This window comes from Sceloporus occidentalis, unplaced genomic scaffold (assembly GCF_023333645.1).
Source record: "Sceloporus occidentalis isolate IW3139 unplaced genomic scaffold, rSceOcc1.0.p SCAF_17, whole genome shotgun sequence".
In the NCBI taxonomy this organism is placed as follows: domain Eukaryota; kingdom Metazoa; phylum Chordata; class Lepidosauria; order Squamata; family Phrynosomatidae; genus Sceloporus; species Sceloporus occidentalis.
In genome coordinates, this window is record NW_028316997.1 from 397,621 (window position 1) to 420,253 (window position 22,633).

Sequence of the window (22,633 nt, forward strand, 5' to 3'; positions counted from 1 at the left end):
TCCCGACACACGGTGTTTGTGCTGACGTTGCTTCCAGAAGAAGTTCAGGACTTTGTAGCGAGTGATGCTACCGAGGACAAGCATACTGCAGCCACACTCCGTAATTGTGCATGGTCACCCGCTTTGTGCCTGAGCTGTTATTCCTACACACGGTGACTTCACAATAATAGCACTTACATTATACAGGGGGCAGATCTAGCAGAGCGGTAATTTCATGAACTCACTTGCGGCAAAGGTAACATTCTATATAATTAACATTTCTTTTAAAGCCACTGAGCTTTTCTACAGATAGTGTTTGTCTATGGAGATGGCACGCCTATGTGTTTGATTTTATATACCTGTTAAAGACGATGAGAAACACCATAATAGATTTGGTCATATAAATGTATTCAGGTATGTGTTTGAATAGGGCAGGCATTACCATTGTCAGAGGAGGAGGAGGAGGAGGAGGTGTGCCTGGAGGAAATAGTCTCCATAAATGGAACCCACTTACACAGACCAGAATACCCATTTGTCAAGTTTCATTTATTATCCACAACACTTTTTACTATTTTAATGGCTTTTTATGTCCATTGGGAGCTTGAGAGGAAAAAAAAAAAAAAAAAGTGTAATTTTAAATTATTTTTAAGCATGAAGTATTGTGCTGTATACAGTAATGTTGCATTGCATTGATGAAAATGTTGGTTTGTTTAATGAAGCTCCCTTTATCTGCAGATCTGGAGGCTCCCATTGTTAGTGTGTGAGATTTAGGTTGACTTTCCCTGCTCAATTACCACACTGAGCTGATTCTAAATCAACGCTTAAGAGTACTGGTCAGGGTGTCTGGCTGGGTAATAAACACGGAATCACTTTGTTTACTACAGGTAGTATGATGAGTTAGGGTGTCTTGTAGACTGGCCTAAGGTAATAGAGCTAGAATATGTACATGACAAACATGCAACGGTCTGGAAATACTAGAAATTTTGCTTTTTTCCTTAAATAAAACTTGTTTTGCTCCATCTTCAGGGGTAGGGCATTTTACCAGGATTCTAATATGTGCATCATTGTACAGTCCCTAATCTTATACGCATACATTTTGTAGTCCTATTTGTGGCGCCTCTGTTTGCATAAAGCCCATAGAAAATTTCTTGAAAAAGTGAAATGTGTTTAGGTATGTATTTGTGAAGTTATTAGCCCTGTCTAAGTTTACTGGAATAACAGGTGGTTCTCCCAATGACAACCCACTTGTTCTTCATCTGACTTTCTGAGAAGATCCTTTGCACCAGTATGCCTTAACATAGGGTAACGTTATTTAAAATTGACAGTTTTCAATGTTCATGTTACTGTTAATTTTAACAGATCTCGGATCGAGATCGCACTACAGAACAGAGGTGCTTTATAAAAAAACGCAATGTAATGTTTGGTTAATCTAGGAAGCAGATTGATATGAAAACCCAAGACAGTAGGCAAAAATAAAAACCCAAGACTGTTGTTTTTTTTAAGTTACTATATTTAAAATAGGTTTGTATAAACAACTGTAATACTACACATGGTAGTATTATAATACAAAACATTTTTCATTATATACTGTACTTTAAACTGTTAAACTTTATTATAAATTAAACTTCTTTACAAAGAAAAAAATTGCACATAATAAACTGACCACTCTTCAGTTCTGATGCACTGGCGATTGCAATAGAATTTTTTTCTTCAAGTTTAACAGTCTCTGCTTTGAGTCCAGAGTGCAGTAATACAAAAGAAAAAACAAAATAGAAAACAAAAATAAAAAAATCCCTCAAGTGAACTTAGCAGACCGACTGTCTTGTCAGCTATACTTTTCAGAAGACCTGCTGCTTTTTGCATTAACTTCTAGAATGAGGAATGTCAAAATTTCCCCCAATCTTTTTTTTTTTTTTTTTCTTTAAAGTATAAATTAACCAAATTGAGAAGGATTTAGTGTCAGAGGCTAGCTGATTGTGCCTCAAACTAAATCCAAACACAGGGTGTTACAGGCATCAGTGAGAGAGTCAAGTAAGTTAGAAACAGCACAATAAAAGGGGGATTGCAAAAAAAAAAACAAATGGGGCAAGGAGAAGAATAAACACAGACAGAAACAATAAAAAAAACAGCAGCCACTTGAATGAACTATACTTACGTATGTGATGTTAAGAGAACCTTGTTGGGCCCAGAAGCAGGCCTGAAATTGGTATTCATTTCTCCAGTTTGAGAAGGGCAGTATGTGTGATCTTCAGGTTACAGAAAGCAATGTTGAATCAGAACAGGTCTACCTTGCACAGATTTAAGGGAACAAGGCTAAACTTGGATCATTTTGGCAATTAATGGGACCTTGACCTGACTGCACCCAGTGTTCAGCAATTCTTGCTTTCTGCGTTTAAACTTAAGAGCTCATCTAGGCTGACTCCAACCTCTTGGCACTTGGAAACTAGTTTTCTCAGGTTATCAGTTTTACCTCCTCCTGATGCTTCAAACAAGAGTAGCTGCAAAAGATGGGGAAGCATCTGTGATTAGGCCAAGGTTTGAGAAACAACTAGGACATGGCAGATAACTCAAATGTATTGAGCCCCAATAGAAAAAAAAGAACAGATGAAAACATTACATCTTTCCAGAGTGCGGCACATAGAGGAAACTTCTGGAGGGCTCGTTGATACAGGTGATGGACCTACAAGAAAGTACATTTCAGAGAGAGAGAGAGAGAGAGAGAGAGAGAGAGAAGGATATGCTTTGTTAACCAGGGAACTCAAATATCAGTATAAATACACAACTGAAGCAGTTAACGGCAAACTATTCCCAGGAGATCACTTCCCTGAAATGTGCATGTGTATATTTCCTAAATTCAATCTCTCAGTATACACAGATATGGGATACTTGCATTAGACAGGAGAACATTTAAAACACACATGCAAATAATGGTTTCCTGTAGCTCTTCTAGCTGTTCTTTAACCAAGGGCAAAAAAGGCACACATGCATTTATTCCAAAAGGGCCAGAACATGTTTTTAGAAAATGTCATTAAATGTTTTACGTTAGGGCAGCATAAAGCTTACCTCTTTATGTCCCTTTAGGGATAATTCCACTGCGATGGCTCTAAGGGAAAACATAGTACACATTCAGATGTTTGTAATGATTACAGTAAACATGCAAAATATACAGAAAATGTAAATGAAATTATGTACTGCACATTTTTTACAAACATAAAAAAAGCGCACGCCACTGTTCACCACAGTGAGATGCATGGCATCATTAGCCCAACTGGAACAATTTTGTTTAGATTTACCTGCATGCTACACAATGAACAGAAAAGGAAAGTATTTTGTACATTACATTTTCCAGATGGACAGGCACATTGGGAAGCTATATGTAAACATCTTGGATTGCATTTTCACAGTCTGAATATTGTTCTCCTCCAATTCCTGTTTAAGTACCCTGTAAAGTAATAATTTTAGAGTTGTTGTGAAATATACAGAGGTAAGACTATAAAAACGAGAAAAGGGGGAGTAAAACACAGGCAAAGACAAGCTACTGCAAACTTGAAATTAAATTTTTAAGAGTGTGAAACCAGAATTGAATTCCCCCTTAACTTTGCAAGCTGCTTTCCATGTTCCCCGGTTATTGATAATTTATTTTAATAAATTCTTTGCGCAAGTTCTCTCAGTGTATCATAAGATTAAAAATGGTTTATACAGCAGGAACCGTTAACTAACCTGAGTGCGAGTCCAATATTTGTAGGCATCATGGAAGAAAAGCGCTCCAGTATTTTTGAATGATGGACCTTTGGGACGCAACTTAAATAGAAATATATGACCTAATATTGGATTTAGAAAAAGCAAATTAAAATATATATATATTGAGATGAAAGGTTTTAATTTATGAATATAACCAAATACTACTTCAGCACCTTAAAGTCATTCTGCAAAATTTAAAAGTTTCATTTAAAGTTTCCCTGTATTAAAAAAATCCATCCAACGTTTTCTGATGTGATCACATGCGCCATGTGGCTTCAGTCAATTTTGACCCAACTGCAATAGAGTGAGTGTTCTGGTCTATGATAATTATGTTTCCCCAAGTTGAAGAAAATGGCCATAGCCATGCAGCACCAAATTAATGTCAGTTACCAGATCTATAGAAATATAGTAATAAGAGCATAGAGTACTTAAGACCTAAAATCTAGCAGTACAGCCAAGTCACGTACCATATTGTGAAACTCATAGTTGGTCCAGTATTCTGCTGTGCTAAAAGGGGTAGGATACCTAGATGGAACAGTCATCAAGCATCTGTTAACTAATTCCAAGAAATGCTTAAAATCTTGAGCTTTATTTTTGGATACGATGATTTTGCTGTTAGTAAAGACAAGATAACTGAAAAGAAAAGAGCCAGTAAGTATTGCGACATGCCTACAGGTGAACCTATGTGCAAACCTAACTGTACTTACTCCATCCAAAGGCTCTCAAGCACATCCTGCTGCATTACAGCTCCCAGAGCCGCTTCATATGCTTCTTCTGCTTCCCTGATATTCGGATGGAGAGACTGCCACAGGCTGTCAAGAAAAATCCTCCAATAACTGTACAAACCAGACTAAAAAATGCACCATGTATAAGATCTATTACAAGCAAGTAAAGGGAGGTGGGGTGGAGAGATGATTCTCCAGAACTTATAAACTGAATGTTCTAAATTAAGAGACTCCAGTTTATTTACAAACCTTCTGTAAATTATTGAGAACACCAATAATTGGAGATGCAGAACTTAGTTCATTTAAGGACTTATACTCGGTGAATTTGGCTTTAAAGAAAGGAATGTATTATTCGGAAGAAGTGGAGTATGAACACGCACCAAAAAACGAGCCACAGGTATGGTTTTTGCATAGTTGAAATGTCAAGAGGCTCATCCACTTTAAATGCTGGTGCTTTGGAATTCCAAGGTTTTGTGAAATTAAGGAGATGTCTGGGAAAAACAAGACCAACAATATGTTAACATTCTAGAAAATAAATCACATCTGACTGCAGAAAAGGTAGTACTGCTGGTTTTGGAATAAGCACACATGGGAGAAATTGAGAACTAAAAATAAAGTGATTGTGGATCCCTCACAAATAAAAGAGCGATATATCCATTATTATAGACTAGACCAAACTGACCGATTTGTAAGTGATGTCATTATTAGTTCCAGCAAACTCATCATACATCATCTCCACCTTTAAACATGTATCATTTCATTCCTTACCAAGAGTATAAAATATGACCAGAAAGGAACAATACACAACATACCTCAGGAGTTCTGTGGTGCTACATTTCACATTAGCTCCATTAAACAATGATTTTACAAATTCTTCCATCAAAGACGGAATGTAGCCTGAATGCCCCTGTAAAGACCGTAATAAAACGTTTAAATAATTGTGTCAAACAGAACACAAATCAGAAGGCTGGAGCCGCACACACAATTACAGCTCATGCCATGCTAAGTAATCATCCCACACAGATGTTGCCCAAAACATCCTTGATCTCTTAACACAAGATGTCCTATATTTTACATAATATCCTATATTTTACATAGGAAATATGGTATATGCCATGTATCAAGAAGCTTAGATGGGGCACATGGGCGCCTCAGGAGGATGTGATCACCAGGAAAACCATCGGGGAGTTCAGGACACAAGAAAATTGGGAATTGCTTACCTGTGCAGCAAAGAACTTGCAAGCATGATAGAAGACTTGTGCATTGCCAGGATTACACCTGGTCGCAGTCATCCATGCATCCATGCCATTTTCAAGTTGTCCCATTTTTAAATAAACCAAAGACAGGATTTCTAGTATCTCACAGTTTGCAGCAGAAGAGTCCAGCAGCTGCTTACAGAGATCCACTACAGCAGTATGGCTTTAAAAATAATAATAAAAAAAAACCATTTCTATTAACATTTCTGTTGCTTACAAACGTCCAGTAGTAGCCAGTTACTAAATTCTTACCTGTTTAGCAGGAGATGCAATGCAATCATATTTCTATAAAGTGGTTGGCAAACATCAATTCTTTCTTTTTCATTCAAACCATCCTCTGAACACGAAGATATAGCAGCTAAAAGAAGAATTAAGTATCATTATTGGATTTGGGATGCTCTTAAGCAGTCAGAAATAAAAGCGGCCATTTTCAAGCAGGTATTGCGGCATAAAAGGTTTACAAAAATGAATCCAGTGTAGAGATTTTACAGTAGTTCCAAAATTCAAGTCATTTTAATGTCACCTTGGTATCCAAAGGGATTGTTCCTCTAGAACGGTGTTTTACTTCAGTTTTTGTTGCTGCTCCTTTAACATGAACATTAACGCACAAGGTTTTTCAGTGTATAAACGGAAATATTTACAAAAAGTAACCATTTGTATGACGAACCTTCAAATACAGCAAGAAGCATGGCAGGCTCAGTCGTAACACTCTGGGGATTCAGCCAAGGTATTAAAAACGGCTCCTTGTTAACTATCCTGGAGGGGTTGCCGTTTGTTGGGTCATAAAATTTAGGAGGCAGGCTACTGAACTCCATGAGATGAATGTAAGAAAGCCATGCTAAGCAGCGATCTTGAGGAGTAAGGTGGTCTCCTAGGCTCTTCTCGCTAGGAGACTTTAAAGCATTCTGTAGAGCACATTACAAAAAAAAACACCAAAGGTTTGAGTTTTACAAAATGTTAAACAAAACAAGCAAAGCAATTACAGGCTAGCTGCATGCGTGCTTTACCAGGGACAGAGAAGCTTATGCACAGATTTGTAAATGTGCTACAAGTCAAAACCTTTAAACAAACACAGGTCTCAATATCTGATGAAACTCACTTTTCAATAATAAAAAAACAGACAATGTATACAATGAAACATTCTTATTAGGCAATCAAGGTGTCTAAGGCGACTTAACTCGCTCAGGTATGTGTGTGCTATTACACGGGGTCAAAGGGACTGTATTTGCAGCCAATGTAAAAGACATCAGGGTATTTGTGTCTAATCACTACACATTTCTACGGATTTTACTGTCCATTATGAAGACTAAATACTTGGCATCGTTACCAGCCAGTAGCCCTTTAAAGTTAAGAGCTGAGGCGTGTTAAGAGTAAATGCCAATTCATGAATCCTTTGACTGAAATCGCTCTACGTTGCCTGGTGTAGAATACGGAGTAAGTGATCCAGGGCAGCAGAATGGCTTTAAATGACACTGAGTGTTCTGATTAACCCTCTCACTGCCGTTACAATGAAAATGTTTATTGAAAGGTTGTATTTATTGCATTGTCTTGTTTCCAAGCCTTGCTAATCTCACCTCCTCCCTATGAAAGTAAGGAGTAAAGCATGAACCCTTTAAACCGCTAGACACACAATGCAGTACTAATAGCAATCGAACGTTTGTGCCAATGCTTAGAATTACCCTGCGTGAAAAGTAAAGAGTGGTGTACCTGCAGAAGGGCGAGAGCATTCTGCAATCTTCCTGTAAACAGGCTCAGATGTACTCGGTACAGTAATGTCTCCAAGAGCTGTAGAGAAAGCTGCTCTGATTTGGGCTCTTCCTCTAATCTCTCCATCAGGTACTGCAAGGTTCTGCTGCACACGGAATCCTTCCCGTCAAAGGATTTCTCCAAGACCAGAAACTGTATACAAAACAACATGAAAACCACTACAGGTTGTGTATAAAAAATGGTGGAGCAAAGTTCGAAAAGTGGTCTTATCCCCTTAGAAAATCAATTGAATTGCTCTGCTGCCCAGACCCATCACATTGGCTGCTGGCACGATAAGCCTACATCGCAAAGTGGGCCCAAAGCACTTTTACCCCTAAGGCAAAATGAATGAAGGGGGAAGTGACGCAGGGTCGTATAAAGAATAAACTTCCTTCATTTGCAAACCAAGAGGCTGCCATGGATAAAAAGGAGGAAGTTTCCCTTTAAACGTCTCCGTTTCTAATACATAAAAAATGGAAAAGCCAGCGGTACTCACAGTACACCAGATTCGATAGGAAGGAGCATATTCCACAGCAGTCTCACACATCTCTTGAAGCTCTTCTTTGGATCCCCTTTTGGAAAATAGCTTGAGGTAATGGCACCATATCTCTGAATTATCTCGGTTGTGCTCCAGGGCTCGGGATAACACATTCAACGATGAATCTAAACGTTCTGATGGGGTGCTGTGTACAAAACATCAGGGGTGACCAAGCTAAATGCTAAAACACATGTACAGTTAAAAGTCTTTAACATTACGCCCTATTATGTGCATCGAACACCTTTTCTCATTGCATGCTCTGCGCTAAACACATACAATACGAAGAGTTTCAGATTTTCCTACATATTTTTATGAAAAAATATCAGATTTCAATAGCACTGATGTAGCTTACATTTTTTTTTTTTTAATTACTATTTACTATGAAAATTTGTATATCCCACCACACATTCAGTATAAACGGTGTTCTCACAATGAACTAGACTACACAATATGCATATAATGCCCACTCTGAAATTCATATTTAAAAGAAACAATAAAATGTAATAAACTTGTGTTACATATAACTACTTTCACTGAATGCAAGGAGGTCCAAAGGGTGGGGTGGGGGGGTTATTCTGTTTTATACATACCGGCATATTTTGCAGAAATCACATGTTAGCCGGAGTAGGTGATATATCTATATATATGAGTAGTATTTTGGAGTACTGCTCCAAGGAGGATAGGACAAAAGCGGTCATATTAAACTAACAAACAGTAATGAGTAATACACCTCAAACATATTAGGAGACTAGAAAGTCGTACTTTTTACCTACCATTCATTTTGATTTAAATACTTATATGCCAATTTGATCCACAGTTGAATACCATGCGGGTTTTCAAGTACACTGGCTTCCAGGTTGGAAATGTCATCCGTCTCATTAGTGAAATATCGCACATCATCTGGAGTGACGACAGCATCCTGAACGGCTACCTTTGTTTTGGGCTCCGGGGGATTCGCTATATAATCGAATAGCATTCAATTCAGAGCAGAAATACAAATGGCATGTTTTGTACGTCACATTTACAGCACTTATTTAGCAGACTTTGTTCTACTAGGCTAGAGTATGTTTCATGCATGTGTGTGTGTGTGTATATATATATTTTTCACATGTATCATGTATGGAGATAACTATTCAGCACCCATTACAACCTACAGCAACATGTGCATCCAGATTAGTATCAACATTTTAGGCTTCATTTGTTGATGGACACACAAAATAGAAACACAACAAAACGAATAGAAGTATGATTGGATGGGTGCTGTATTTGTGGACAAGAAAGAAAACCCCCTTACCGGTATTGATCACCTTCGTAGCCTCATCCTCGTCACTGCTGCTGCTGTCAGACACTGGCTTTCTCCAGTACACCGGCCTCCATTTTCTTTTCTCTTTACATGTCGTGTGAGGTGGTGCTGAAAGCATTAAAACAAAAATCCTGCTACTTGTTCCTGCTGAAAGCCCTTCTTAAAAAGGGCTAAGTTAAGCCAAAGCCTCCAAAAAATGTTCCGTGAACATAATGTATCCAAATTATAAGGCTTATAATTATATCCAAACTTATAAGGCTTTATGAAATAAGAACACCAATGGCATGCAGCATATGGATATTAATGCTCTAGTATTTGCTTTCAATAAATAAATAATCATGGTAAAGTCGCCTTAGAAGGTGAAACTTACTGTGATTCTGGCTTTCATTGACATAACTAACTAGTAGTACTGCCATTTGGTCCATTGACATGCGATCACGATTGACACCAAAGAGTTTGTCGACATATTTCTCTAAAATCAAAGGTTTAACAAATTCAATCACCATTTTTTTTTTTTAATTAAAAGCAACTTAACATTGTAACAAGCACTGTGCGACATAATACAGTAGGAGACTAAAATGCTCACGTAATATCAGAACATTTGAGAAGAAATGTTTTTAGCTATTATTGCCTACATAAAGCATAGAAATTGGAACCTTTGCACGATCTTATCAAGACAATTATTTCGTTAAAAACATGGACTGTCAGAGTCTCTTAAAATATACACATTTAACTAGATACTATTATTGGTAGAAAAGCAGTAAAGTATTACAGCAACAGATATCACAAACCCAAGAGATTTTAGAGCCGTTTCACTACTTGCACCAAAATTCTGAGTTTTAATATTTCTGTAATGAGCACACGACCGACATTGGACATCATGAAATCATACATTGAGCCCTTAAGCACTAGAGCGTAAAATGCTTGATATAAACGCATACGTTAAAGTATGAATATGTTGCAAGTAACTAGCACATTAGCTAAATCATTAAAGAATTTTTACCAGTGGCAACGCAGATTTCCTCGTCTGTGCTTTTCTCCGAACAGCCAATTAGGTCAAGATTGTATGACAAGATATCTTGAAACAGTTGCTTCCTGCTAAGTGTGCAATCACGCATGTGCTGCCTAGAACGACACAAATCAATAGAAATGAAAACAAAAAACGGTAACCAAATGACCAAAAACATTGTTTAAATCAGATACATTACTTACCACTGGCAATCATCATCATTACAAGTGCCAGTCAAATCGAAGCGACAGAAGAAAGTGTTTGGCTCAATCATATTACTATAAGAGACAGAACTGAGTAGCAGCTTTTCTTTTGTCCGAAAATAGGGACTAAACCTGGAAGAAAAAACAGTATTGTAGAACATTCTTTTCATAATAGTAAGAAAAATAAAACCACATTTTTGATCACATTGTGAAAGATGCATCAGTAACACATGGTGGCTATATTCTGTCATAAGTGGAAGAATGGATATACAGTAGCTCAAGAAATGATCACACCCCAGGTGTTTTTTTTTGGTTTTGTTTTTTTAACTGCAGTAATATACTGCCATCTAGTGGCACATGACAGAACAGCACAAAGTCAAACTACAAATAAAAGATCTCCAGGTATTATACATTTTTATATGCTGCAATTCGCCAATAACTTGCTACTGATTAAACATCAAAGCTGGCCCCAATGCAAACTTTACCTGTAGGACTTGAAAAGTAGAAGTGGGCTACGATACGGCCCAAAAGGGAAGGGTCGTGTGTCAGTCTGTTTTGTTTGTGATGTAAACAAATCAACATCCATAGATATTTCCTGGAACAAAACATGCATAAAATGTGTCAAAAGGAGAAAAAGCAGAAACAGAGCTGTTTGCTTTGCTTCTGCAACCAAAAATATGGGAGAGGGGGGAGTCTACAGATAAATCACCTTTCCTGTGGAAAGTTTCTCTTGAGGCACCATTAACATGACACCTTGTGATAGCAGATTGTTCAGGTTATCTGAGCAGGTATGAAGTCTTTTCAGATCATCAATATTCAACCCTAGGAAAAGTTCTGGCCCTTCAGCCAACACCTTGGACGGCTTATGTTCCTCTTTGCTAGGTGTAAGCTCACTGTGCTTCAAGTTCGGCTTGGTAAATGCGTTGGAGTCGCGGAATGATCTCCTCCTCTCTTTAACAGAGGGAGATAAAACCTCATCCTCAAGGTCGTTTTCCTCTGTGTCTAGTGTTAATTTGTCCTGAGAAAGGTCATGAAGTGAAGGCTGGGGCAGCACAAATTCAGGGGCTTCTTCTAAGACAGGGGCTTCTTCTAAGACAGGGGCTACATGCACAGGCTGCTCTTTTACTTTGCGGGCTTGCAATTCCTTCAGTTTTTGAATTTTGAGGGCGTATTCCTGCTCCAGCTCCTGCAGTCGCTTCTTCTCCATTGCAATGGCCTCTGCAGATTGTCTTTTAGGGCTGGCCACAAGGCCAGTATCAGATTGAAAAATTTGATTTGTCTGTAAAAAGGAGAGAAAAAAAATCAAATCAGAACACACAAGGGAATGCTGAAAATATTCTCAAGTACCCGGTTTTTCTCATTAAGCACAAAAGGCAATCTTGTGAAGAATGGAGGAGCTATTTTTGAGGAACAAGCAAGATGAGCATCATATCCAGACTAACAGCAATATACAAAATGACGAGAAAACAGAAGACCTTTTCTCCCAATTTTATACATAGGCCAAGTTGCACACACTGAACATTTTCAGCTATTCAGTGACCTGTCCATTAACAGAGCAAGAGGTCACCCTCTGAGACTGGAAGAGCGCAGGATTCATAGACGATGGATTCTTTACAGTAAGGACAATAAAGGTATGGAATTCACTGCCAAGGGAGGTGGTGTTATCAAATATATTAGATGCCTTCAAAAGGGGTCTGGATATTTTTTTTTAAACAGTCTGATGCCCTGAATGACAGCAGGGAACGGTCAGCTTTTTCAGGCACTTTTTTTTCTTAGTATCTGACCGATCAGAAGGACTAATTTTACATGAATGGAGCATCTCTTTCATTCCATTCATGGTGTAGATGGTGTGAGCACCAGAAACCGCCAGGAAGCGGGCTGCACACCTCTACTTTCTTCATCATGTTGTCACATGGGTCACTTTTTCATGACAGGATGAAACATCATGAACGTTTAGGGGATTAAAAAGTGTTAGAATGTAAGACTTACGCCAATATTCTGCTCCAGTTTCCTCTTCCCCAGCTCCCGACTGACCAGTGCTTTAGCTCGGGCAAGTTCTTCCCCATATTTAAGCTTAAGAGTCCTTTTTTCCTGAACTCTGTGTTGAACTTTGGTAATCTAACAGAACAAGGCAAAACACAATGATTGAGGTGAATTTCTGAGATATATTTGGACTTGTAGTAAAAGTTAGAGGCACAGGTTAAAATGAGTGTTATGACGACTATTGATTTCAAGACACTACACAATCGGTGTTTTCTGAAACTTAACTGTTCAGCCACTTAAATCTCTCAAAAAATTTTTTGTTTTTCTACTACATGCAAACTAGTAATCTTTAGTTAAAATAAAGGATCCCCACTCTTTCAATAAGCCACATCCATGCAGAGGCAAAAAGTAAGTACTGGGTCGTACACTTGTTTTCAAGAGCAATTTTACAATTGGCTTGTACCTGTTCCTGGAGTTTCTTTAGGAACATACGATTGGCATTGAGAAACTTTTCAGTTGCTTGCATCTGCTCAGTGAGTCTTGCAATCTTCAGCTCTGCTGTTTTGATGGATTCCTTTTTCTTTGCCTCTTGCTGTAACAGGTTCTTCAAGACAGACTCGTCTTTTATTAGCAACATCCTGTCAAAATACAAGTTGTCATTGTATATAACATAGTATCTTAAAAACCCATTTGACAAAATTCTGTGGAGCGTGGTTATAGCGGTAGCTAAGGCTGTTTATGGAACTAAGTAAACTTAGAAAACTGTTGAAAAAGAATGTTTATTAATGAACACACTGCTTACATGCATCCTTATGACTTTTAGGGCTTTAGAAGTACTACAACCCAAAAAGTTTGAACTAATAGAAAAGAAGGGGATACAGGCACAAATATTTTGGTGTAGGATTTGGGAGGTATAGAAGTACTAGCCGAGTCCTTAAACTGCTGAGTTGCCACATTTTATAAGCACCACACCTACAGCATTATAACATTTCAATTGAAAAAAGACAATTAGCTCTTTGCCCTTGGAAGCTCATTTTTGTCTACGTGGCAGTAGTTTTAATATATGATTCAATCTGGCCTGGAAACCAATACAAGGCCATATTTCTCTGAAAACCAGTTGGCTACAGGTGGAAGAGATGTCAAAAAAAAAACAAAAAAAAAAAACTTTACTTATGACAAGTCAGTTCACAAATCTCACCTCCAGAACTGCATCACTACATTAAGATGAAACAAGGCTCTAAAAGTGTTCCTTGGATATGCTGTGCAAAGGGCTTTTAAAAAGGTTGCTTGGTTACATCCCAAATGGCTTTTGTAACTTGTTCACAACCTTAGGACAATAACATCCTCAAACAAAGGGGGACGTTACTGAAGTGTGTGTATATATATTATATAAATATATGGATCATTTAAGGAAGATACTTAAAAGGTGGAAGGAGTACTTAAAATGGCAGTTACATAGAAACATACAATTGTGATGTCAGATAAGAACTATTCGGCCCATCTAAACTTGCCCAAAGTTTTAGTTATATATATATATTTTAGTTTATATATATATATCTCAATGACTTACGTCTGTTTCTTATGTTTTGCTTCTGCTTCAGCAACTTTTGGATTGATGACTGGCTTCTTGTTTGCGTCTACTTCTATGTCAGAGTTTGTTGGTGATGCACTTGCATTTAATTGGTCAGATTTCATGAGCTTCTGTTTTTCCCGACTGAACAAAAAGTACAGAAGTGTAGGTTATTTAAGGGTACAAACGAGGGTACAAAACTAAAAAAATTAGCTAGTCAATTACCTTGCAATTTCTTCCTTTAGCAGCCTGTACTCCGTTTTCTTGTCTTCTGGTAATGCTTCTGGGGTTCTCATGGGATCATTTTCTTTTTCTGAATAAGGTGGTTTTGGTTTGGATGCCTAGGTGGATACAAGAGTGGATTAACTCATATTGAGGTAGAAAAGAAAAGTTGAGCGCATTCATGTTAAACTAAGAATCCTAGTATGAACTGCAAACTGTCAATTATGTCTACTTAAGAGTAATGGTTTTTAAGCCAATGGGAAATATTTAAAACCTCATATATACACATATCGAATGACAAAATCCAGGGTAATAAAACTGAACTCCATTCTGGAATTCACAGAAGTAGCTTTAGCTACAATACTGCTGTAAACAGGACACCCTTAAAGATATGCAATGCACCCTTTTTGAGATGTACTCACACTCGCCTCTGCAGTTCTTCTTGCTTCTTTGATCATGGACTCAAGGCCACCAAAAGCATTCATGTTTGGACTGGGAAGCTCTCCATCGGATTCACTGTCATCCGAGGCATTTAATGTCACCACGACTGACTTGTGTTTGGGAAGCTGAAGTGAAATTAAAACATCTCAATGAAATGTAACCTTTCCATGGCGTGATACAACTATGAGTTCCAGAAACCATTATTGGTGAGCAACGTGGGACAGTATATCCTTAAACTGTTCAATTAAAAAAGTACTTTTCGAACACTTAAACACAGGTTTGTACAATAGCAAGTTGTGTCCCTGTCCAAACCATCATTTTGAAGCTTGGTTAACATACAATACCTTTATGATACGACGGATCGGCCTCAGAACTCTAACAATCTGTGTGGTCTGTTTACGATGCGACGCAATGTTAACACTAGCTGATGTTAAGGTGATCCTTGGCACAGGCATGATGTTGGTTAGAGATGGTGGGGACGGAAGTCGGCTGTTGTTAGTAGGTTCCTAGGAGAGTAAGAGACAACGGAGTACATAAAATAAATGCAAAATTTCAAATTCCATAAATATTAGGAGACATTTTATGGTATGACTTATAACATGTCTGCATAGGGGTTATAAATTAAGGGCACAGTAATGTAGTTTTAATTTGATGGGGGGGGGGGCATATAACACATCAACAATGTCCTCATCCTTACATCCACCACCGCTTCACATATGCTGGCGATTTTAGAAGACTGCCCACAGAGTGTATATATTGACTAATCCTAGAGACTAAAAGATGGAGCTTTTTAGGTACCTCGGGTTTGTAGACTCTTTTATTGGCTAAGGACTTCAGTAGCTCTTCACGCAGCAGCATTTCTTCCTCCTCCTCTTCATCTGCAAAGGGAGGTTTGGGAGGTTGCTCAGGCTCATCAGGTGGAAGAGGAGGAGGTGGAAGAGGTGCTTCAGGAGAAACTCGAGAGAAGGTTTTTTCATAAAATGTAACATCTGGTGGAGCAGGCTGAAACAAAACATGGAGGAACTATGAGGAACAGCAAAAGACTACTATTAAGGCAGAACGCAAAAGTGCTACCAAACAGGATTTGTTTCTACACAATAAAGATAAATTACTAATTTAAAAGATGAATGCAAACCACCGGCAGCCTAGTAGCACAAATGTTTTTCCTTACTCAATACTTGAAAAAATGAAAACATACCCATACTACTGAAGGGAAGTGCTCTGTAACACACAGTGCTGATGGTATACATCCCACTGGAGTATCAGTGGAGTAGGGAACCCTTGCGGGAGACGCACCTTAAAAAAATTGAGAAATTTACATTAACAGCCGTTGTCCACAATACCTTAAGTGTAAAACGTTACACTAACACATCATTCACTTTAACAAAAAGGATGATTGCGTTTGATGGTTTAGCGCAGTACCCAGGAAGTTCCATCTTGGCTAGAGCTGTCCGTGAAAATAACATAAAGGGTTACCCCACACTGAATAAAAGGGTTACAGGAAAAAAAACTAAACAAAAAAGGCATTTCAATGTTTTAAGATTACATAAATATTAGACTTCATTAGTTCCCAAAATTCTAACATTTCATAGATGACTTCAAATAAAAAGCATTATTTCTATAACAGGACACCTGGGTAACTGAGTAACATAGTACGTTGTCACATTGTTTTTAAACAGAAGAGCTCAGTAACGGCTTTTTAAAACTAAATTAACGTAAATTTAAAGTAAAACACACATAATTGAGTGATAATATTGGCTCTAGGGTGTGACACTGGTTAACAGCTTTATGCCGCGATTAATATTATTAAATACATAATTCGCCAATCTTGAAGCAAGGGTTTCAGGAAGTCTGGGGGTCAGGAGTGAGAAGCTTAAATGGAGAGTGCAAGGGACCAGAGAGCTGTATGGAGCACAAGACATTATCCAGAGAAATGGTGGGCCATGAGTGAAATTAAACACGTGCCAAACTTATTTATACTACAAGAGAGAACTGTGCATGGAGAGCGATGGGGTTCTGATGTTAGTAGAGACCGGGGTTTCCGGTTTGAATAAGGAACTTGTAAATTAGGGAAAGTTCAAACCTTGGTAACCAGGTAAGCAGTTTTCAGGAACAATATTCCTTTAGCAGTGGTTACCTAGGCATTATGTTGGGTTTGTTATTCAGAGAACGGAATTTGTCAGTTTCCGTGTAATAGTAGTAAGATGAAAAACTGAATCATATGTCCCGGGGACGAAGCTACAGTGCTTATTACATCATACACCATTCAGTAAGAATCAATTAAAAAATGTTATATACTCTGTATGCTTTTAACACACAAATGGATACCTGGGGAATTGGGTTCACTGTCCGTATCCATGGCAACTTCTTCATAGTTGTCATACTGATAAATGGTTCCTGTACTCTCCGTACCCAGCCTATCAGATACTGAGGACTTGAAAGACAACAGAGAAAGACTTAAGTTACTCACAAGAACAATTATACAGAACCACAGAATATGATGAGACTTTATAAACCAATAGATGATGAAGAAGAAAAGGTCAATCAAGTTGCAGAATACATAGCTACTAAACCAATAAACAAAAGCTTTAGTCAGTTTTGTAGCTAACATGTGCAGAGTTTGTAATCACACATGAGGGGAGGTTTATGGCCCCTGGTAAAAACTGGTGTATTACCAGAAGACTACATGGAACTAACCTTGCTACGTTTATTCTTTTCCCCTACAAGCTTCATAAATCTGTTATATTGCTCCTCCTGGTTTGAAAGATCTCTAATCTTCCGTATTTCTTCTTCTCTTTTTCTTCTTTCCTCCTCTTCCGTTTGTTTCTTTCTCTCCTCCTCCACTTTGTGTTTTTCTTCAGCTTTCTGTTGTTGCATTTTTTTCCAGGCTTTTGTCTGTTGCCTTCTAAGGGCTTGTTTGGCTTTATCAGCGCCAAAAAAAAAAAAAAATTCTCAATTTACAACCACAGAAAGAACTTTATACCGCATATGGCGATATTAGAGGTAACATTTGATAGCATTTTCATGAGGCTTGAAAATGGTTTAATACACAGGCTGGGTAACTTCCAAACCCAGCCAACTTCATGGGAGTCAATTTTACTGGAGGATTACATCAACAGACAAGAACGCAGGTATGCATCAAAACATTCATCAGTCCTAACTGACAACAAACACCAGGCTTTCATAATTCCTTCAGATCTCCCACAGACACTGCCTCAGGGTTTGGCAGTAAAGCCCTACTACAACTTTCTCAAATACCTCCAGATATGAGAACATTTTATTAGGAGTCTTAAATATATATATATATTACCTGCATAAGCTGGAGAGTTGGCTTTCTTTGTTAAGTGAGAATTTGTATTACTCTTCTCTCTTTGAGTTTCTGCCTTGGGCTTAGTTAGCTTTTCTTTGCTTTCTTTCATTACCAGTTGTTCCTTCTGTTGCCATTTTTTACTTGCAGACTGCAAGGCTAGAAGCCGCAAATGGAGCTCTGACAACTCTTCCTCCTCTTCGGGCTTATGGAAAGCGGTAGAAGCATTGAAGTCAACCTTTAAAAAAAAATTAAAATAAAGATTCCTACTTGCAGTACAACCAGATGGTAAAAGCATACAAATGCCAAATTGGGATAGCGGCACACAGTGACATGCGAGGAAAAAAAAAACAAAAAAACTTTGTTCCTAGGTGTATGAAATATTTGCTATAGCATAATGAACGAGTATGTAGTAGTATTCCTTACCAAAGAAAGAAAAAAAAGCTTTTGCCCGACTTAATATACAAAATACTCTATAGACCGGTTTAGCAGCAGATTTTGTCTCTTTCCTGCATCCCGTGTGCTTTATTTTACTTTTTATTTCTTTTTTTTTTTTCCTTTTTAATTTCAAGTCTGGTTTAAAATAAATCTTAGCAGTTATGTCATTTAATTTTATCATCTAGGGGTTTCATTGCATAAGCACAAGACAAACTTTCTCTGGCAGCTGTTATAGGTAGTTCTTACACAGATATATGCACAGTAGCAGAAGACTTGTAAATAGAAACACATACTTTGCTGGTTTCATCTGGTGTGTTGCTGTCACAGGAATCCCCTTGTTCAATACTAACAGATTCTGCAGGAAGATAATATAAGTTAAACATCTCACCGATTCACGAACCACCTTCATAACAAGGGAAACGAAAACAAAAAGACAGACTGACTAAAGTAAAACAAAAAACTCACTGAAAATACATACAAGCAACTTGAAAGCTCACCAAGGAAATCTTGGTTCACTCTGGGTCATACTCCATGCCTTGACCAGGGTTTAGGTAAATGCATAATGATCTGGTACTCCAGTGCTGGATTGGCCACCAATGCATTAAACAGTGACTAGTACCCTAGTACTCCAGCTATCATGTGCACATTAATGCATATGGTGACAGAGGGTACCCTTTAAATTACTGTTACCTTGCAAAAATGCATGGAAGGGAGTCAGCAGAATCCCCACCTATGCATGTACATCATTTCTTGCACCCCCGTTCCTAGGCTTGCAGGATATGCGTTCAGTCACATAACGTGACCATCAATTTGTCAGCTGTAGAAGGCCATATTGTATGTTTTTGAGATTTAGAAATTGCTTTGATAAAAAAAAATACCCTCCCTCTCAGGTAGTAGAGGAAACAAACGATCTGCTGCTGGGTGGTCCGATGATTCAAAGCAGTCAGACCAAAAACTATGTGAGCCCCCTTACCACGCACGCCCACCTTGTTTGGGTTTTGAGACGTCACCTGAAATTTGAACTTGAATAGTTTCCTCAACAGTAGTTTGTTTCTTTTGCTCAATAAAAAGTTTCAGCTTTGGCTTGAGAGGCTTGAGTTCAAAGGCTCGAAAGACCTTTACAGGGGGTCTCTCTTCTACGGGAGGCTCTGCGATACTGTTATCTGTAACACTTTTTTCTTCTTTCACAGCCGGCTCCCTCGTGCTGTTTATCACACCTTCCTTTTCTTTGACTTCATCCTCATTGACACAGAGGGCTAGCTTCTCATCCTTGTTAATAGATTCAAGCTCCAGCTGGATTTGCTTATATTTTTGAAGCAAATCCTCAAAGCTTTCATCCTGGGAGCTCTCATTCCTCGGCAAGTGACTAGACTTCCTAGACGGAGACCTTACAAAGCATTTTGCTGAAGGTGTTGTCAAGAAAAAAAAAAACACACACAGTAATTGTCTTTAAATAGAATAGAGGTTTGAATAAAACGTAAAAACAAAGATACTTTTTTTTTCACATTGTATTTTTCTTTTGATATCTATATAAAAATTGTCCATCACATGACCATTTTCTTTACTGGCCTCTGCGCCGCTACTACTCAAATGTATTCCAGATGGGCCTGAATTAGACAGTCACCATGGGAAAGGAGGTTTTAATACAGCCTTATTTATGATTTAAGTTTCTTGGTCAGTATTTTGTGTCCATACGCACTTCTAAAGAGGTATCAAAAAAGGAGAAGATACCAACAAGCCAGAGTGAGGAGCTCATTGGGCTGTCCATGTAGCAATAGACTATGGCAAGCATGTCACTAAATGACTGACTTGTCAAACAGTTTGGACTCCTGGTTAACTGTGCTTCAGCCACAACATCTACCTATATGTACTTTTCCGAAGCACCTATTTACTTATTCTATAGTTTTATACACATCCCATTATTTACTGTGGACAACGCCACCAACAAAATGTGTTCCACTAAGAATTGCCTCAAAGTTGAAAAAACTAGTGTAAAGTGAATAAGTGAAGACCTTACAGCGTGACTAGGACGTTGGCAAAAGCCAACAATGGTAAAAACACCAGCGACGCACGCAGAAACATGGAGGAACCACCAAAGCAATCAAGGACTCGCCAACTGAAGCAGGCTGTGGATGCCAACATGGTGGGACTCAATATAAAGGATATACCTATCTAATAAAGACTATAAGAGTAATTTTTTTTTTCGCCTCTAACAAAGAACGGGCACATAATTGAGGGGAGGCCGTGTATGGCAGACTTTAGAACTTCATAGATATTATGCTCTGTGACCAAGAAAAAGCAGAGGAGGTTCAAAACCTTAAGCGTGGGGTTAAGGCAGACATCGGCCGAGAGACACCTTTGCAAACGTATAAGGGAAAAAATATCACCGATGAGCGCCGACAATCAGAAAGTGTCATCATTCATCAATATAGTATATTTTCTATTATACACAATAACAAATTGTCTCTGCAGCTCCCTGTCCACGTTAATTCACCACAAACATTTGATAGCTCAACCCTTGTCACAGGTCCGATGGCTAGCACTCAATGAGTGAATGCGCTCTGCCCCAAATTGGGCACGGAAGTTACCTACTGTCCCCGAGCCGTGTATCAAGCCCACCCCACATTCCCTGCATCAGATAACCAGTCTGTACATGTACACGTCTTTATACATTAAGCGCAAAACCGGATTAATACATGAAGGATACGTTTCCTAGGGGAGAGTTCCGGCCAGCCGGAGTTGCTACTGCTTGGCCTTTGTCCGCTGCTTTTCATCGATCGATCCCCCCAGTCCCGGTCACCACCAAATCGCCCCACTCTGCCCCGGCCCACCCAGCCCCGGGACCGGAACCGGCCCAAGGTATCGTGGCTCCGTTCCCAGAAAGAAGATCTCTGGCAAGAGTCTGCAGTCTGTGACTGCTGCTGCATACGGGGCGGCGGCCGGTACTGATCCTTAGGCCTGTAAGCATTCTGGGGAGGCCTAGGCGGGCGGTGCCGGTACGGGTGACTGGGCCCACGGTTATTCGGCCTATGCCTAATGGGTAGTGGGCTACTGGGTCGGATGCTGTCATCACTTATTTCTCCGTCCTCTAACTCCCCTTCTTCTCGAGGAGAAGCCACACGAGGCACCGACTCGGACATGGCGCAGGGGAGGCACCGAATATGCAGTCAGTAGCCGTGGCGTGGGATATTCCCCCTATCCTTCTCTCTCTGTACGTAACACCTCAGCCCGTCTGTTCTGGGAGTGCTTACACAACTCCCGCGAGATCCACTGAAAAACGCGACGGAAGGTATTCACCGTGCGGGACGAAAGTGTCATGCGGTCGTGTACGCATGCGCAGTTTGTGCGTTTGAGAACTTTACCGTAACGAGACGATCGTTTTTATTATTTGCCTAGTCAACCTCTCACTCCTGGCTACTAGTCATTAACCTGCATTAATAAAAATGATATAAAAGTATCACGGCACGTTCTCTAAGTTTAAGGCTGGATTATTGTGTTTTATACTTTATAAGAACAGCCCACCCCTCGTGTTCTTTTACTGCATGGGTACAGAGATGACGGTATACGGTGCAGACACTCATTGTCATAAAAAAAAAGAGAAACTGAGAGCCAAACAACCTGTAGTATCTGAAATATTCTGTATTAATTAATACATTTCCAGAAAAAAAGCACTAGCACAGGGGCAGATCCAGAGCCTGACCTCCGGAGGGGCACTCACACTAACACTCGCACTAACCCACGCACCCAGACACTCACACCAACACAACTAGACGCTCAGCACTAACATACACACCCCAGACACTCAAACGCTACCACTCACACACATACTAACATGCTCAAAGGCATTACACAACATACCCAGACACGAACACGTGTCCCAATGATTAGGACACATACCTTTCACATGTTAACGACCTGCGCACGCAAAGAGCTACCATGCGTTATGTGGGATGCATAACTGACAGACAAGAATGAGGCGGCCATATCGCTTTAAGGCCAGAGTCCATTGGCTGGATATGTGTGACCCCATGCTATGTTTTTATGCTCACATAACATACTGCAGGGTATATTTAGCCGCTGGCAGCATGCTGCAGCACCTGATCTGTTACTCCATCGGTAGTGTTTGGCGCTGTCGTCCATCGACCCACCGGCATTTACCCCGAGTGCCAGAT

At 39.2% G+C, this 22,633-nt stretch overlaps 1 protein-coding gene across 1 annotated transcript; it reads right to left on the reverse strand.

Annotated features, from left to right (window-relative positions):
- Positions 1 to 2,348: 2,348 nt before the first annotated feature.
- Positions 2,349 to 21,601, reverse strand: LOC149302720 (zinc finger C3H1 domain-containing protein-like). The gene is made up of 35 exons (XM_089481950.1): positions 21,169 to 21,601; positions 19,448 to 19,864; positions 18,755 to 18,816; positions 18,027 to 18,261; positions 17,403 to 17,637; positions 17,045 to 17,181; positions 15,945 to 16,012; positions 15,515 to 15,739; positions 15,061 to 15,222; positions 14,704 to 14,841; positions 14,279 to 14,394; positions 14,054 to 14,197; positions 12,947 to 13,121; positions 12,490 to 12,618; positions 11,210 to 11,779; positions 10,986 to 11,095; positions 10,501 to 10,632; positions 10,292 to 10,413; positions 9,659 to 9,760; positions 9,280 to 9,396; positions 8,759 to 8,942; positions 7,944 to 8,130; positions 7,409 to 7,600; positions 6,369 to 6,606; positions 5,954 to 6,059; positions 5,666 to 5,864; positions 5,258 to 5,352; positions 4,826 to 4,936; positions 4,428 to 4,532; positions 4,188 to 4,353; positions 3,700 to 3,800; positions 3,320 to 3,421; positions 3,043 to 3,082; positions 2,597 to 2,659; positions 2,349 to 2,477 (listed from the first exon to the last, which is right to left on the reverse strand). Exons 1-35 carry the CDS (start codon positions 21,599 to 21,601, stop codon positions 2,349 to 2,351), a joined length of 5,847 nt encoding a protein of 1,948 aa, XP_089338076.1.
- Positions 21,602 to 22,633: the final 1,032 nt, after the last annotated feature.

Coding starts and splice junctions, on each gene's coding strand:
- LOC149302720 (XM_089481950.1), bottom strand. CDS start 21,601: ATGTCCGAGTCGGTGCCTCGTGTGGCTTCTCCTCGAGAAGAAGGGGAG. Junction 3,422..3,699: donor AATATTGGACTCGCACTCAG/GTTAGTTAACGG, acceptor ATTACTTTACAG/GGTACTTAAACAGGAATTGG. Junction 3,083..3,319: donor TGCCTGTCCATCTGGAAAAT/GTAATGTACAAA, acceptor GTTTTCCCTTAG/AGCCATCGCAGTGGAATTAT.